The sequence below is a fragment of the Calypte anna genome, chromosome 2, assembly GCF_003957555.1.
Source record: "Calypte anna isolate BGI_N300 chromosome 2, bCalAnn1_v1.p, whole genome shotgun sequence".
NCBI lineage: Eukaryota > Metazoa > Chordata > Aves > Apodiformes > Trochilidae > Calypte > Calypte anna.
In genome coordinates this window covers 120,197,221-120,215,454 of record NC_044245.1, presented here as the reverse complement: position 1 = coordinate 120,215,454, position 18,234 = coordinate 120,197,221, and the positions used below count along the sequence as shown (strand labels likewise).

At 38.8% G+C, this 18,234-nt stretch overlaps 1 protein-coding gene across 2 annotated transcripts in view; it reads right to left on the bottom strand.

The window, feature by feature from the left end:
• CRISPLD1 (cysteine rich secretory protein LCCL domain containing 1) overlaps positions 1-15,985 on the bottom strand; it is a 38,872-nt gene extending 22,887 nt beyond the window's left edge. Inside the window, exons 1-2 of one of the 2 annotated variants that reach the window (XM_030444984.1) lie at positions 15,900-15,985; positions 14,655-14,977 (exon numbers count right to left, since the gene is read on the bottom strand). In XM_030444984.1, coding sequence (XP_030300844.1) covers positions 14,655-14,912 — 258 coding nt within the window. In that variant the 5' untranslated portion in view covers positions 14,913-14,977; positions 15,900-15,985. Of the gene's footprint in view, positions 1-14,654; positions 14,978-15,899 lie in introns of those variants that run through there. The other variant, XM_030444985.1, reaches the window with a different exon arrangement.
• Between the last annotated feature and the right edge of the window lie 2,249 nt (positions 15,986-18,234).

Genomic DNA, 18,234 nt, shown 5'->3' with positions numbered 1-18,234 from the left:
TTACAAACATCAAAAAGTGTTACCTAGCAATGGGAAGATATAGTGCTACTGCAGAGATGAGGAGAAACTAAAGAGATTTTTTTGCCCTCTCGTCCATCAGTACTCATGATGTCAAAGTGGTTGTGGCTACCAAGTTCTATACCCATCTTTCCCTTCCCTTCACATAGATCAAGCTCACATCTGGACCCAGGATGAGAAATGCATGTTGTTCTCTTCTGCTTTGAACATAAAAGGGAAAGAAAGCGCGAATCAATCCATATTCAAGTCTAAGAAAATGTATACATAATTTTGTGCTCCATAATCTATTTAGTGCCATAGCTTCTTCCATGATACTGTTGAACACAGCACTATCATGACAAATATACTCATGAACTGCATTTTCCCAGAGTAAAATTTGAGAAGACCTTTGGTTCAGTTCTTTCTAAGACAAAGATAAACAATTCGATCACCCTTTGAAATATAAAATTCCAGTCTGTGAAAACTTGATCCTATTATCTTACCTCTTTTTTATATTATACTTAGGTATTGAATCATTCCAAATTTCAGCTTTCACAGGTGATTAATTGTATCTAACAAATTAAATTCTTTACAACTGCAGTCCTGTAAACTTTGACTTTACAGGAGACATAAATGGCTTTTACAAGTCAGGTACTAGTTTTACAGGTTTATGGACTTGGCCTTAACTTGACATATATTAATCTCTTATATTCAGTCTGTATTTGATGTATCACCTCTTTGAAATGTTTTTTTTAGATTTTTGTCCACATCTGCTTTAAGGGTGAATTATCCAATTAAAAAAAAAAAAGAAAAATATTTCAATTAACCTACAAACAATGGTATCACAAGTCTGCATTTGCTCTGTGAACATACATATCTTCTGATTCACACAGCTAATTTATATATCTAGTATATTTAATGGTGCTGACAGCCAAAGGCTTTTGGGTACTCTTATGCTGATAGCAAGAGTGTTGAGTACACATGGGCACAGGAAATTTTGAGTTTACTGATATTCAAGATCAACATCCTGTGAGGCAGGCTTCCTCAAGCAAGTGCTTACTCAGTACTTACTCAAAGGTAATATCTTTTAACTTTTAACCTTGCCAAATGCACCCTTTCTTAAACTCTTTAGTCATGCAGACATGATGAAGTTCTCAAGTCATACCTCACTTCATGACAATCTGACTCTAATGAAACATGTACAGTCAGAACAGAAAATTCAGGTGCTAGAAACCAAATTCTTAGCCATCAAAGAGGACACATATTTCTATGAAGAAAGTTACCAGCATAACCACTTCTCTTTTACTCTTGCATCCTCCTGTGTACAGACCGAAAAGATCTGTATTAACTTTTTGGATATCATGGCTGTGAACCATGCTCATCCTATGGTATAATTCTCCACACATAAAGCCTTGAGGCTCAGTGCTTGATTTCATGATCTACTCTGAATATCCTGATACTGACAAGATGCCATAGTCTACAGCTCAGATACTTCTGCTATCAAACCAGTATCCCCAAACAGCAGAATTTCAAAATTGTATTTGAGTCACTATGTAAAGCAGAAGTGTTGGCTTAGCTTTCAGCCTCTGTAAACACCTATTTTACAGTGAAAGGCCAAAATATTTTAGTCTACAAACTTGATCCTTAGAGTCTCAGTAGGATTGTATATTTTATTGAGTCTCTACCTCTATCAGCTTTGGGAAAACAACTTGCCTATCATCTCTGAGTATCATCATGATTTCTGTTATTTTGCTGCATTTATTAGAGTTTACACAGATCTACTGTCTAAATCATCCCTTTTCATGAAGCCAGCAGTCAGAAAACACTGCTGTTCTTTTAAGCTGGGTTGAAATACTACCATTATTGAAGTCAAAGTGGATTATAGGTGTTTTTTTTTTTTAAATTTAGATCAGGAATGTGCTTTTGAAATTAAACTCCTCATTTCTCCCACTTACTGTGCACTAAAGAGTACTTTTGGAGTACAAACTGGCCCTCTTTCAGATAAAATTCCAGGAGTGGTGCTCCAGGAGTGCATCTAACACTTTGCAGTTGTTCAAGGGTATCCAGGCCACCCAGATTAGACCTAGTTCAAAGTAAAATTCCCCAAAATACAGACAGTGTGAATGTCAAGTCCTCAGCACCAGTTCTTGCACTGTAAATCTTCTATTGAACCACAACACTTGGCAACATGGGCATTGTCCTCATTAGTATTTTGTTAAATGACTCCAGCTGCTGACTGTACTTCTAACCCTGAAGATCGAAAGTTTTGCATAAGGAATGTTGCATGCAATATGGATCTTCTGAATGCTTCTAGTTTACAGCATTTCACATTAAAATAAACCACAATTAACAGCAGTTTAACTTTGCAGACTGGACTTCAAATTGCAGTATTTAACCTCTGTCAACATGGGGTTCAAGTAGTGTGCAGACTGAAGCCAATGTTCTGCTTATGGAGCAGCTAATGTTTCAGTGAAGATGCCACAGTTTAAATCACAATTTACCAACAGCCAAACCAAGTACACGGGGTGGGATTAACTTTCCTTGAATTTAAATAGCCTCAAAGCAGACACCTACCTGTCTGAGCTGCTTATCTAAATCACCTTTACAGTTACATAGACAAATAAGCATCTATAGAGGGAGATAATTTTAGCTAACCACCTTTAACTGAGAAAAACTGTGTTTTGGAAATGCTCATTTTTCTTTACTAATTATAAAGGTGACTGGCTTAGCACAGATGTGCATACCACAGACATCAAAAGCTTAGTGAAATGAATCCCATGGTTTGTGTTGTGCGAGTGTTAAATCAAAAGATGACATTGTCACCCAAGGCAGACCAGCCAGCCTAAGTGAGTCCACCAATTTTACAAACTGCTACTGCAACCTAACAGGCAAGCCCAGCGACTCAAAAAAATTTTCCCCCTTAAAATACAAAAAATATAGTGATAACATTTTAATTGTTGAGAATTTCATATACCTCGGAAGGCGGAAAATATCATATGGAATGGGACTAATATGGAAAGAAAAAAATGAGCTAAAACTCAAGCTCAGTTAAGATGGAAATGTAAGTACAGTGAGCAGCACTGAAAATAAACATTTACCATGGTATAATATAAATACCCATTGCTGTATACATTCTAAATATAGAGAGAGAGTGGTAAAGAAAATACCACAGTACAGTATGGGTATTTATTTACTCTTTAATAGAATCCACTGTCTTCTTTATGATTAATGACTCTGAGAAGGAAAAAAGGAAAGATGAAACATAGAATAAGACATGCCCTGAACAAACAAGCCAGAAATATAGTTAAGAACTAGAAATCCACTGCATGGTACCAGCACAGAATGACAGATAGGTAGAGCTGAAAATGCCTTCAAGAAGCTGATAATGACTGTAGTCTAGTCAGCCTCTTCCACTGGGCCAGAATAAAATACAGATGCATTATCCACATAAAATAGTTAAAACTAATAACAGAATTAAAACTAATAACTAATTTCAGAATATTTACTGAAATTTTCTTCTAGAGTTTTGACTGTAAGAGTAAAGAGGATTTCCTTGGAATGCAACCTAAGCCTCCTGCCCTGCAACACTAGCTGATGTTTTATTGCCAAGAAAAAAAGAAATCACTCTTTCCTGTAGCAACTTATATTTATTTCCCAGATTAAACAAATTCAGCTGCTTCATGCCTTCAATCTTCCTCATAAATCACATATTCTGTTTTTATAACCAATCCCATTAATCTTCTCAGTCTCCCTAGAACTGCTGGACCATTCTTAAAAAATGACCCAATTGGACACTGCATTTCAGACAAGGTCTCACCAGTTTTACACAGACAAGTCTTGTTTCAAAGATGGCTGCCTCATAATTTTTTAACTCAGTGCAGCTCCTGAATCTTCTTATTGTATAGTTGCTTCTACTTTTTATTCCTTGTACTTCACTTCTTTGATTTCCTCCATATTCCATACTTCGCAGTCAAATTTCATCGTGTTCATTCCAGGACATTACTTCCACTTGTCAAGTTCTTTTAATTTTGATAATTTTCTCTAAAACAAGGTTAATCTGTTCCCATGTTAACAAAAATTTTCACACATACTCTTTCCTCACACAGGTCATAAGTCCTTAATCAAGAAAGGATGGGCCCCACCAGCATCAACACCTTCAGTCTTCTGCCAGTTTAACAAGGAACTTCTGTCAATTTTCCTAAATATTACAGAATCACAGATGTAGTGAAATGAGGCAACCAAGTGCCACTAATTGCCAGGGAGTGAGCATGAGCTTGTGTCAAGCCCACCTGTGCCTAATTAGGGTGGGCCCCCACTGCGCATGAGCAGGACCAGGGGGCCAATAAAAGGTAAGACCTAAGAGGCAGGCTCAGCTCACACTGGAACTCACAATCTCAGCATGCTTGGCTTTAAGTGCCGCTTTCAGCACCGCACTACCTTTATTGCTCCACTAGAGCTTGTCACCGTCAGGGTGAGGCTTCAGCGGTGCAGCTGACTAAGCACGTAAGGACACACCCAAGCAACGCTGAGGGCCGTGAGTTCGAGACTCCTCAAAGCCTCACCCTGACAGCAATGAGCTCTAGTGGAGCAATAAAGGTAGTGCGGTGCTGAAAGCGGCACTTAAAGCCAAGCATGCTGAGATTGTGAGTTCCAGTGTGAGCTGAGCCTGCCTCTTAGGTCTTACCTTTTATTGGCCCCCTGGTCCTGCTCATGCGCAGTGGGGGCCCACCCTAATTAGGCACAGGTGGGCTTGACACAAGCTCATGCTCACTCCCTGGCAATTAGTGGCACTTAGTTGCCTCATTTCACTACACACAGAATTGTTGAGGTTGGAAAGGACCCCTGCAGATTATTTAGTCCAGCCTCTTCTAAAGCTCAAAACCTTCTCAAGTGAGATTTGTCTATTTCCTAGGACAGAGAATACACAAATTCAAACACAAGAGTCATTTGAGTTTCAAAAAATTTTGGCCTTTGTGCCTTCTGGTATACAGCAGTTACCACAAAAACTCAGGAGCACTGAAGCCTCAGACAACTCCCCTTGAAAATATAAATCCAGACATTGTAACTAGTACTGATACAGCCTTTAAGCACAAAGAAGGAGGATAGTTAAAATTTTTAAACTTTCTACTAGGAAGAAAGTAAGGGATCCATTTTCTGTTGGAGGACTACTGCCTGTCTAGAAATGAAATGGTAAGGACCTTACTTGCTACCATGGACTAAACGAGTTTGTAGAGCTTTAAACTGAGCAGAGATCCCTGAACAGACCTTGAGGTTTTAGCTACTCTTTTGGAAAAGACTAAAAAGCAGGAAAATTGTGGCTTTTACCTGGAAACACAAAAGTGTTATGAGGCCAAAAATATTGTTCTCAAACACTGAATAAATTGCACTAATATTTAAAAGTATCTCCCTATTAGAGTTTCATATAATTGAATTTTTTGTGCTCAAAAAATAAAACCAGGAATCAGAACCAGCAGACATGACTAATCACATTTAATTCTATGTGTAGTCTACGCATGTTTAAAAAACCCTACTGGAATATTCAGCTTTCCAAGGTGTCCTGAAACAGTTCATTTACTTTGCTACTTTGTAAGAGCATAAAGACTTTCTATTAGAACATGACTAAAAATCATCTATTCACTTCTGTACTCTGACACGCATGGAAGAGACACAACAGCGATGTGAATGCTGATCCTGAGCTCTGCATTTTGTCCATTGCTGACGTATGAACTACAGACACTCATTACAAATAGTATTCATAAATATTTATAGCAAATTACATTACAAATAGACCAGAGCACGAGTCCTTACCTCAAATCCTAGCACTGATTACCACAATAAACTAGCAGCAACTGATGGCTTTTATGTAACAGTTTTAGAGATGCTACAGAATTTCCTGGACTTTGAACACAAAGTAGCCACAATATCTCAAATATGTGTAACAGTGAATGTTTGCTTTCAGAAGATGACCACTATTACTTGACATTAGTGAACTGAATTTACTGCTAGAGAGCAGCCATCGATCATACGTGACTTGGCACTGCTGCTAGAAATGTTTAAATAAAATGTAAAAAAATAAGAGCTGGAAAATTTATTAAAGGAGTTTATGACTGTTTGAATATCCAGCAGTGCAACCAGGACAAATATATTGCTATAGGTATCAGGCAGCTAAAAAAACTTAACATAATGTATAAAATAGTTTCATTTTAAGAAATTGTTATCTTCCTTCATAATAAAGAAAAATTGTCCCTCTCTGTATGGAGAGAAGATAGTCATCCTAATGATTCATGTTTCTAAGGTTGAGAATTGTATTTTTCAGATAGCAGGATAAATTAATATCTAACATTTCAATTAAATTATGTTAGGAAATATTCTTTTTTTCAGTTAAAAAGATCTTATATTGAAGAAGATTCACAGAAAGATACCATGAAGATGAAGAAAGCTAAATGGAGTTACTTTTATAAATGCCATTTATTCTTTCTGTGTTCTGTTTGTATTTTGTATGTATGCTCTGATTCTACTTCTACAGATTAATTTGTAATAATCTTCTTTACACAGCGGATGAAAAAGTTCTCTGACAGTAAAAATAAAAGATGAACAGTGTCCCTCTTGTGTTGCTAATTATTTTATTTTGGGAAGGCTCCCTTAACTTTGAGACAGTGAGCCTTTCTGCTACTTTCCACTTTCTATTTCTTTACTTGGAGTTGCTTAGTTGTTGTTGGCATTACATCAATAAAAGTCATAATGTGGACTTATCCACTTGCTTTCTTGGCCACTTTGCAGTGCACAATCCTTTGCTAAAACAGCCAGAGAGAATAAGAGGATAAGTCAACGTCCCTGTGTTCTTTGATGCAGTGTCAGTAGCCTTTGAGCACAGGCAAAGGAGCTGAAGCACTTCCACCAACCTTTGAAGTGGAGCAGAAAAGTGGAAAACCAGAGGGAAAGCAGGCAGGTTCACTCTGAAAAGAGCAGCTCTGTTCTTGGCATCCAAAGTGCTCTCCAGCCACTTAAGAGATTCCACAAGCAAACCGTCTATGCTTGAAAGGAATGGGAATTGTTTTTAATCAAGTTTCCCTAAAGTGTTTAGGAAAAATGGACCTGACACACTAAACAGAGACATGAAAAAGTTTTGACAGAAAAGTCTAGGAAATTTAACAGGGCACTTCTGTTCAGCACAGAAAAACTCACCAAAATGCCCACTACAAGGCCTACCTTTATGTTTCCTAATGCTTGTTTCAGTTCTCCTAAGTATACTACAGACAAAAAAAATCTCAGGTAGAAGCTGACAGATACACACAGAGAGAGAAACCTCTACATCCAGACTTAGGCAGCTCATAAGTTCTAAAAAGAAAAAAAAAATAATCACAAAATAGCCAAAAAAATTATTTCAATCCCTATTCACTCCCTGTGATATTAACATTTATCTATGCAAGAGCTCCACCCACTTGTATGTTCATGTGATCCAAAGCCCAATGACCTGTATTTAAATTCAGCAGGAATTTGCATGAGGAAAAATCTAAATTATGAATATTTACAGCCATTCTTGAGTTTCTTCTGAAGTTTTCATGAAGTTACAGAAATGGAGAGGCAAACTTTCAAGCCTCCCAAAAAATAAGACACAGAAGTCAAAAATGTGACTTTCATGGTATTAAACAAAGTTATCAGCTTATCTTATTAACAATAAACTATCAAGTTTTTCAAACTAAGACCTTCAGAGGTAATATACCAACACAAAGTAAGAGCAAATGTTTTTTTCCTCGAGAACAAAATATGAATCCAATACTGCTGTTAGATACATATCCATTATTGCCCCCCAAGAACCATGCAGCTATACCAAAGAAATTATTCTAATCAAACTTTCTTTAAAATAACCCTCAGAAGATAATATTTTCTTCACAAAGTTTACAAAATAAAACTTCATAGACGCAAGGCATGGGCTTTGGCATAGCATTCCTAACATGTATCAGCAGGATCTGTCTAAAAGACTAAAAATAATTAAATAGGAAAAGACTTGCTTGCCATAGAGGACACTAATGTTCTCCAATTACAGTAATTAAAAAATTCAGTGTGTGGCTAAAGTAGCAAGAAATACCAGGTTAAAATTCACTGCTATTTATCAACCAGGAAAACATAGGAAAATACTATTCAGTACAGAAAAGGTACATTCATGGAATAAAGATCTCACATGAGCTGTTTGACTTACGTATTTGGGAAAATATGTATAAAGCAAAAGAATGAATTCTAAAAAAAGTTTAAAATAGAATACACTATAAAGTCATTATACAAAATTGCTTTGGAAATTTTATTCTTGGTGGGTCCTTTTAGTTTGCGGAGTGAAACAGGTTGAATATAAAGGAAATACAACATTCACTGTTAAAATAATGAGTATTTTTAAAGAGTTTACCATGATAACCAAAAAACCAAAAATAAGTTTTTGCACATTCATTCCATGATACACAAATAATGCTTACCCCCCAAAAAATGAAGAGGTTGGGAAGCTGTAGGGTACAGGGCCTAAAAGAAGTTCTCAAGTTTTAGTAGCACATTGCACTCCAGTAAGAATGTATTAATAATGCAATAAAAACCTTTCTAACTGAGTAACATAGAATAAGATCTTCCACATCAATCCAGTATGAACAAAACACCAATGTACTGATTTCCTGATTTGGTCACAGACTCTAGTGTGATACTTATTTAAAGGAAGAGATTGATGACAGTAGAGTGGGTAGTAAGGTTGTCTGAAGTCAATACAACAAATAACTACTTAAACCACAGAAAGAATCTATTGTCTTGTCTCTTCTGAGATTATTACTTACATTGACAAGTAAATGAAAAGCCTGATGGTTCCCAGGCCAGGTTGGGCAAGGCCTTGAGCTACCTTGTCTAGATGAGAGATGTCCCTGCCCATGACAGGGAGGTTGGAGTAGATGATCTCGAAGGTCTCTTCCAGTCTAAGTCATTCTATGATTCTATGGGTTTGTTCTTCCCTGAGGGAGGCTGGGCAGGCCCAGAGAAGCTCAGGGTAGAAGAACAGAGCAGCAGAGCTGCTCTAGTCAGACTGACCCTTGCCAGCAGCAGTTGGCTTCAGGTGTCAGCATTAGCTCAGATATTTCTTCCACACAGATGTACCCCAAATGCATAGAGGGTGTGAAAGCTCTGCTGGTGTCAATGGCCCAGGATGGGAAAAGCATGGTAATTTATCCAACACTGAAGTGTTGTTTGGGTGCTTTGGAAGGGCAGAAGGGAAATGTCATCCCTCTCTGTTCTCCTTCGTGCTGTTAAATTCCTGTGCACACCTGAAAGAAAAAGTTCCTTTCTCCTGTCTTTCCTAGGAAACAATTATGTACAGTATATGGAAGGAGAAACACATACATAGAGTGCACTTAACATACATTTTCATAAAAAACTGTTCATCATAATTTCAAGAAATACTTTTTTTTTTTCTATTGAAGTCATAATGTTGACAATTCAAAGCCTTGTAGCATTGAAGGAAGAGGTCTAGGAACTAATGGTCTAAAATGCAATTATAAGGTCCTTTTAAGGCCACTGCAGAGGAGTTAACTAAATTTGTTGGCCTGCTGTTCCCTATAGAGGAGTTTACACTGATTCTCACACCAGAATTATCTGCGTGGAGAAAGAGACAGCAGGTGAGTCGAAGGATCCATACTAGATTTAAGAAACATTAGATAAAACTGAAAAAATAACACTATCAAATTGCCAGGACCAGGCAATATTCTTTAAGAATCTGGAAGAACTTGATCATGAAACTTCTGAATTACTGTGTGGTACAAAGCTTCTCTTAAATAACCTCATCACCACACTAACAAAAAGACAGAACATAGGTGTTAATATTTTTAAAAATCCACCAGTAGATCCTGAGAAACTGTAGACTAGGAACTGACTTTAACTTGGATAATTACATAACACAAGTTTTAAAATGTATTAAATATAAGGATAACATTAATTCCTCCCAAATATATTAGGCTTTGGAGGTATCAATGTGGAAAAATGTTAAGTGTAGTTAGGGTTTCCATGAAGCTACTACTGACTTATTTAAAAAGCAATAACTGAACAAAATTAAGCTGTCAAGAGATAAAGGAAATAAAGATAGAAAAAGCAGATTTAGAATATAAAATAATTTTCCAGATTCTCTGCAAGATGTATCCTCTGCTGTATACCTTCTTCACAACAGCTCAAGAAAACCCAATGCAAGATGGTATTAACTACTAAAGGTACTTAAAAACAAGATAGGAAAATAAAAGAGAGGGATAGCTTATACACTCCTACTAAGTGACTGGAATACAAGATTATAGCATTCCATTGGACATTGCTGAAGATTACAGCCAACTATACATATACTGTAGTGTAGTAAATGATCTCTCAACACACTAGAAAGACATAGGAGCCACTGTGAATAGCGTATGAAAATATTGTCTCCAGTTTAGCCACAGACAAAAAGCAAAAGAATGTTGGAAATTATTAAGGGACAAAAAAATAAAAATAATAGTATATCAATTTGCAGCATACCATAACTATGAACAGTTTGGTATGTTCCCTTTGAATTAAAAGAAAGACAGCAGAACCACAGCAGATAGAGAAGGAAAACAAAATGTCATAGCTTTTCAGACAGAACAGTTTCCAAGGAAGAGTAGGGCTCTTCAGCTGAGGAAATCATTTTTTCTCACAATTAAAAAAACACAGTGTCAAATGAAGGATAAAGTTTAAAGCAAAAATGTACTTTTGCATACAGTGCATAATTAAATTTATATAGCTTTGCAACTTGATGCTATGGACTCAAAGAATACAAATGAACTGGAACGCATTCAGATTCATAAAAGAAAATTCCACCCAAGACTACTGGACACAGAAAGTACAAGAGATGATTTAGGAAGTCCCTAAGCTGCTGTTTGCTGAAAGTTTCTCTGTTCACATGTTCCAGTCTTATCCTCTTGCCCGAGGAAGCTGTCACTGCTCGCCACCAGAGGCACAGCACTTGGGAAGATGAACTTTGCATCTGCAAGTTCAGCCGGATAACCGTGAGAACGTTCTGTTCATTAGATGTATCTACTATGAATCTTCAGTCTTACTGCAGCTAGTAACTTTAGGTCTCTGAACTCTGATAGCCCAGTATCCTTTTACAAGGCATAAAGGGAGAGTGCACAGCTATATAGAAAATCAGTAATTCAACCTGTCTTCCTTCTGAAAAAAAAACCCAAAACAAACTAGAATCAAGCTGCTATTTGCTGGAGATCATCCTCAAAATCTTTTCTCCTCTGCACAACTTAAGCCTAAACACGGCATTAGCCCTGTGGCTCTTGCAAAAGTAAGGGTGGGCTTTGCAAGTAAGGCATACAAGCAAGTGTGGTTCTTCATCCCTCCCATTCCTTAGCTATGCATTCCAACCTCCCACCCATCAGCACTGGTACTCATCTGATTCAGCCATGTGGGGATCCAGTTTCATGACACAGAGAGGAGAAATAAATAAATAAAATTAATTTATCTAGAAAGTAATCTGATTCATTAAGTTTTTCTATCAATCTCATAATCAACTCAGACATACCAGTGGCAGGAGCAGGACAGAGCTATTTCTCCCAAAGCCATGTGTTGGGTTAGCTTGGTTTTTTGCACAGAGTGGACTGAGAACATGCAGCCCCCCCATACCTTCTCCCAGCTCCAAGCACTCTTGGAGATCTGAAACTTCTCAACTATGTGACAGATTTCTAGAGAGACAAGTATACAATTGAGCTACCTGGACCTTGATTATCTCCAGTTAGATTCAGCAAGAAATAAAAAATTCGCTTCCACAAGCAGAGCTATCTCTATTTACAAGAAAAGCTTTTACAAAGCACAGTGATGTGATCCTGGCCATAACAGGATTTCTTTTTTCTTGCCATCATTTCTATACTAAAAAACCACTTCAAAAATAGACAGAATTATTTCAGCTGTAGTTATCTAGTTCACTAAACATCAAGCAAATATTTAGAGGACCAGTCTTCCTGTTCTAGAATACTGGAAGTCATCTATGGTGAGATCTAATGTATCACATTGCAAGGATTTTTTTTAAGTGACATGGATCTATCCAGTGAAACTTTTTTTGCATTAAACATCCTTTTTTATGCTCATCCTATTACTATTACTATAACTATTACTATTATAACTATTACTGCTATATATACTAGCAGATAAAATTATACTGTTATATCTGCCAGAAGTGATAAAATGATAGAACGAAGTTTGTGTCTGCTGTTTATTTCTTGGATATGTGCACTATGGTAATGACCAGATATTAGTTTTTTCAATGGAGTCTCCTTTCACAAAATAAATCATGCTTCCCTAATGATCTATCATTTATTGCTCCTTTGCTATTCATTCTGTGGCTCCACAACACATTTAAGATTTTGTAGGTAAATTTCACTCTTACTAAACAATAAAACAGCCCTGATTCCTTTATCACACCTGGTATATAAAATGTGTATGTGCAAGCAATTAGAAATCCCATCATTTTCTCCTTCTGTTCAAGAAGCAGAAGGCTCCTGCTGCCCCCTAAGCCATCCTCTTGGTTCTCAGTACTAACTCCCACCTGTTTCCTCCAGGTACAATCTCCCTTCCCGCTCACTCCCAAGTTTGGTCTTTTTAATAGCCTCGCAGCAAATTCCTGTGCTCTTAACTTCCTTCCATAAAATTCCATTCCCAATTTTTGTCTGCCCAGAGTAAGAGATCCTTTCCTAACCATATCTACACATCCAGTGCTCCTTCTCTTCATATCACTGCTTTCTCAACAAGTTCTTGAGAAACTTTCAGCATCCCTCCAAGCCCTCCTCATGCGTCCTTGTCCCCAGATCTGTCTCCATTCCTTTGACTAAACCTTTGGCATTCAGAAATCCCGAAATCTTGCCCATGCCAGTCCATGATTTCCTTGGATATTACTCCAAAATTGAACACCACTTGAAAGCTGCTGTCCCATTCTAAATAATATTTATTCTAAATAAGAATATCTCCTTGACATTAAAATTGAGTAATCTCTTTTCCATGCTACTTGTACTCCGGGTTAGCGGTCATTGGGGAACACAGGAAAACAACAAAATCAAAACAACTTGTTCCAGATGTAGACCTAACACAAAATCTAGGCCAAAGGGTGTGCAGTGCAAGAGGAATCTTTGAAGAATACAGCTGTCAAAAATTTTACCCCAATGAGTACAACAAACCCTTCTTTCCAAGACATATAACACAGGCAAATAGCATTAGGAATGGAAAAATGCACATAGCTAAAAAATCAAAGCTACACTTTTATAGAATCCTGGGAAAAAGCTTTGCAGTATTTTAATATGAGAAAACAATACAGTTTTCCCTATTCTTGTTTGACAAAAAGGCTGGACAGCTTCTTCTTAAGTTTTCCAGAAATAACTTGACCTGAGTGACTGAGAACAAACAGGTCTTACAAGGTCTGAAGAAGTCAGAAAATTAACTTTTAGGATATGCACAGATGACCGTAAGAGAAAGGATTAAAGGGCTTTCAGATATAATCATACTTTTGTTTGGAGATGAAATGTGGTAAAACTGATGGCTCCTACTTAAATATAGAAACACTCATATGTAAACTTAAGTTAAACTACCTTTATTGATATTTTTAGAAAGCATGGCATCTCCAGAACATATACATGCTCAGTTCAATCAGATCTCCAAGCTGAGTGACATCATTCTAAAGTGGGTATGATATCTACATTTTGAAATGAATTCATATGACAATATGTCATGATTGTACAATGGAAAGTGTCAGAAAAGATGTCTAATATTTGGTATAAACAACTCAACCTACAGTAGTGATATTTCTCTGGTGTCTGGACAGATAAATAATACACAGTGTGAACAGAGGAAAAAGATTTGAGCTTTTCAACAGCAACACAACTATAGAAGAAAAGTTGCCCATTCTTGTTAGACCTCTGGACTACTTAAAAGCTCTAAAGACCTTATTTGACCTAATTTGATCTTACCTGACAGACTGAGTTAGCCTTGAACTGTGGTGTAAAAATTGAAGTTGAAAAACATGGGAGATTTAAGTCTACTAGCAACAAACCAAATATAGAAGCTTCTTAAGGGAAAAGCACAAACAGAAATTATGTATTACATTATTAATCTGTTAAACACAGGACTCCAGTCCAGTTATACATGCCAACTCAAATAGAAGACTTTCTTGTTATAGGAACTTCATTTTCCTCAGAAATTCCATCCAACCTAGAAGCATGGGAGAGAATCCATGTTATTTTGAAACTTCAAAGTTTGGTACTCATGCTAGATGGTAACTTCTTAGGTCACAAGCAATTATTTTGAGTAATGCAATTTTGGAAATTGGCCCCTAACACTGATGAATTCCCACTTAAATTCAGGAGAGTTAAGAGAGATTAAATCTTTTAGTATCAGTAGAACATGACACTTGATCCACAAATGGGCATTTTTGTCTCCCAGTTCATGCCTGTACAAAAAAAAAAAAAAAAAAAAAAAAAAAAAAAAAAAAAAAAGCAAACAAACAAAAAAACTCAACAAGTAACAGGTGCTTTAAATGAGAAAACAAGAAAGCTAAGATCATAAATATGCTTTTTTATAGTGACAGTAACTATTCTAAGAACATTTCGTTCTGCATGGCGCTATCATTTTTTCCTTACCATATATTCCATATTGGAAGCTGGTGGATACACCTGACCCCGTAATTTATTATGAAGATCCAAGATACTTTGCATATCACTGTCTGTGATAGCCCTTTTCCCTCTCTGCTTGGCGATCCACCACTCACCATCTTCATCCATGTACTTTTCCAAAAGTTCCTCTAAGAGCGTGGCATTGGGAAGGACCATTGCAGAAACTGCTTGAGCTATGCATAGCAAGGTAGTTACTCTGAGCCATTCCTGTACTACATACTTCATGATGAATGATCTCAAAATAATCAGGAGTTAGCTCCAAGACAAAGTCTTTCTTCCAGGTCTGTTGGCTGTAAATGCATAAGAGAGAGCAATGTAATTTGGAAGCTGATGCACTGATCCGCATGAACTCAGTAAGCAACAGAAAATGTAGTTTGTACAGAGTTTGTCACTGTTGTTTTAGGGGGAGAAACAGGGGTGCCACTTCTTTTACTCTAGTTAGTAAGTATACACTGTTGCTTTGGGAAGATAGCTCATCTCCAACCTCATTAACTTCAGCTTGTTCAAGTTGTTTTATAAAGCACACTGGAGTGCATATTTCACTGCCTGGTTTCAAGAAAACATGCTTTTCATATCTATTTAAAAGGAGCCAGGAATCAATGAAGACTAGATAAGGTCTTCCAATACTGGAATTTAAGAACAAAAAAGGTTAAAAGGCCTGCATTCATTGCCAACACATTAACTGAAAAACATAATGAAGTTGGTATGAATTATCTTCAACTTGGTGCATTTCAAAATATGACTTTGATTCAAGCTTTTGTTTTATGATTTCCAAAAAATCTAATCAAATTAAAGGTATTCAATTCGGACAAAAAAATGGGGGGTGAGAGGGTTATTCTCTTCACCAAACAAAGGAAAGTGCGAATAACTCCGAAAAAAGTAGTACAACTTCCAAGAACACAACATTACAACACCGCCCATTACATGTCTGAATACTATAGGTAGGAAAGCCACGGTCGCTCCCTCAGCCTGGGTGAAAACCCATGAATCCCGCCACGCAGACCGCGCCGGACCCCGCCGCCGGCAGAGAAACAAAAAGAGGCGAAGGGAGCAGAGCCGGCCTCTCCCCAGCGCGCCTCCGCCTGGCCCCGGCCCCGCTCTCCTTGGGGCAGCCGGTCCCGAGGAGCCGCTCCCCGACCGGGTGACCCCGCCGCCCCCCGGCAGAGGTGGATGCTGCGGGGAGCCGCCGGCACCCCCCGCCCCCGCCCTTACCCCTCCGGCGGCGGCGGCGCCTGCCTCCTCTCCGCAGCCAGCTTCCCTCCGCCGCCCACCTCCTCGCCAGGCCCTGGCCGGGGCCGGGGGGCTTAGGCACGGCCTCGCTCCGCTCGCTGCGGCGGCCGCCGACGTGTCCACCAGCGGAGCCGCGGCGAGGGGCTGCCTCTGAGCCAGCCGCAGCCACCGCCGCTGCTGCCTGCCCCGCCGGCCTCCGCTTGGCCGCCGCCGCACCGAGGAGCTCCGCGCTTCTCCTGGCGGCTCCCGTCCCGCGGGGCATTTATCGGGGGCGGCGGTGACGTGAGGCGGACACCCCTCCCCGGCACCCCGCTGGGCGGGACGCGCCGCGCTCCGGCCACCGCGCCCGCCCCCGGCACTCTCACCCACACCCGCATCCGCGGACCCACCGCCCGTCCTCGGCCGCACCAGCACCCCCGGGAGGTGGCCGGGGTCCCGCGGGCAGCGAGGATTGGCCGGGACTTTTTGCCTCCCGCCAGAAGCTGGCCTCGGTCCTGCAAATGCCATCGCCCGGAATATTTGGTCGAGGGGGCCCCGTCCCCTGCCGCCTCCATCCCTTGGTGCCTGGCAAGAGGATGTTAAGCCAGCCTGCTTCTGATGGAACACAGCTAAGGCGCACACACACACACACGCACAAAAAAAAAAAAAAAAAAAAAACCTCTCATACGAACTTCCCCAAAGTCCAGAAGGTGTAGGTGTGAATATGGCTGGAGGTGTCAGGACAGGAATTTTCCTGTGAATTCAGAAACGCTAGGTGAGACTTCTCTTTATGAAGTAGAACGCAAAAGCTTGTAACCACTCGATGCTATTTCCAGCAGGACTGGGCATCAGATACCTACTTTTTCATTGCATCTTCATCAACGTCTTCTAGCCTGAATTTTTCATGCTAGCTTGTTGGGACAATGTTTCATTTATTTAGAATAATTTGCTACACTGAGCTAAGGGCAGGGTTGACCACCTTCCAGTCTTCGCAGGACTTCTGTACCAGCTTGCAGAAGTTTTCTGTATTTTCATTTTCAGAAACTGAGAGGCTGAGGTTAAAAATCATCAGAATCCAGCTGGCTTCAGATCAGCTCGATGAATGCTTCCAAAATTTATAGGCCCAAGAGAAACAATGCTGTGCAAGTAACACACTGCTTCTCATTGTGCTCTCTTTCTGAGTTTTAGTTACAATTTTCCTGAAGGCTTCAAACCTGACCTGTCTTGCTGTACACTATGGATATGCTCCCACACACCTTAATATGCAAAAACTGTTATGCTCTCTGTTGGCTGATCTTTATTACTTTGCAAGGCTAAGATGTGGACTTCTGCACTAAAGTAGCAGGCACTCAATTTTTTTTCCTAGCAAAAAAATTTGTGGTAAAATGTCACTGTGTAGCTGTAAACTAGTTGCAAGTTTTTCAGGGCATATGCACCAGGATGTCTTAAAATCTCTCATTTTTTTGTATGGAAGAATGATGCTTACTTACAGTCTGTCAAAACAAAAGAACTTGAAAGAAAGCAAAGATTATAAGAACTTGCTGAAGTTTACACATCAGATTTGGATTTTTGTAATGCTCATATCCTATTTGTCTTGTTAGATGGACTTAATCCTCTTTAGACCTCTGGAGGCTTTGGTGTAGACACCATGTCATCGAGGCACAGCTTCCCAGTCATCACCTAATGAAGAACCTATGTCAGATCTAGCCATATATTCTCTGCACATGCCAAAGAGACATTTCATTATAAAACAGCAGAAAAAGTTTACTGTTATGGTCATTAATGGTTACACAGAAGAAGCAGAAATTCTGAAGGACTGAAGATATTTATTGGGTTCCCATCAACTACTGTAAAGTGCAATAGCTGCCTCTTCCCTTCAGCACTGAACATCTGCTGGCCTTCAAGTAGGATCTAGATCAAGCATCCCCTTCCATCTTTCATTCTGAGCACTTATCACACTTTTTAGAAAGCATTTGGTCATATTTGGTCTTTGTGAGACTGAAGAACTTATACTGCAATGCAGGTTTAAATTCAACAAAATAAATACTAATACAAAAAAAAGGTAGGCTTCACTGAAGTGGATTATTTCATTTATCAATTATTGATAATGAATAAACCCTTTACATTCTGTGTCTGTGCCCTTTGTATTGGTTTATGGTTGTGTGATTTGTGACCACAAAAAATTGTTGTGACTTTGACATATTATTTTTTTGACCTATTCACTAATTTTCTATATATAATTAAATTTAATTGCATGGATCTGTTATCTGAGTCTCTGATTTTGTTACTCTGGATTGGTTTAAACCTTTCAGAGGAGTATATAAATGCCATCCATAAT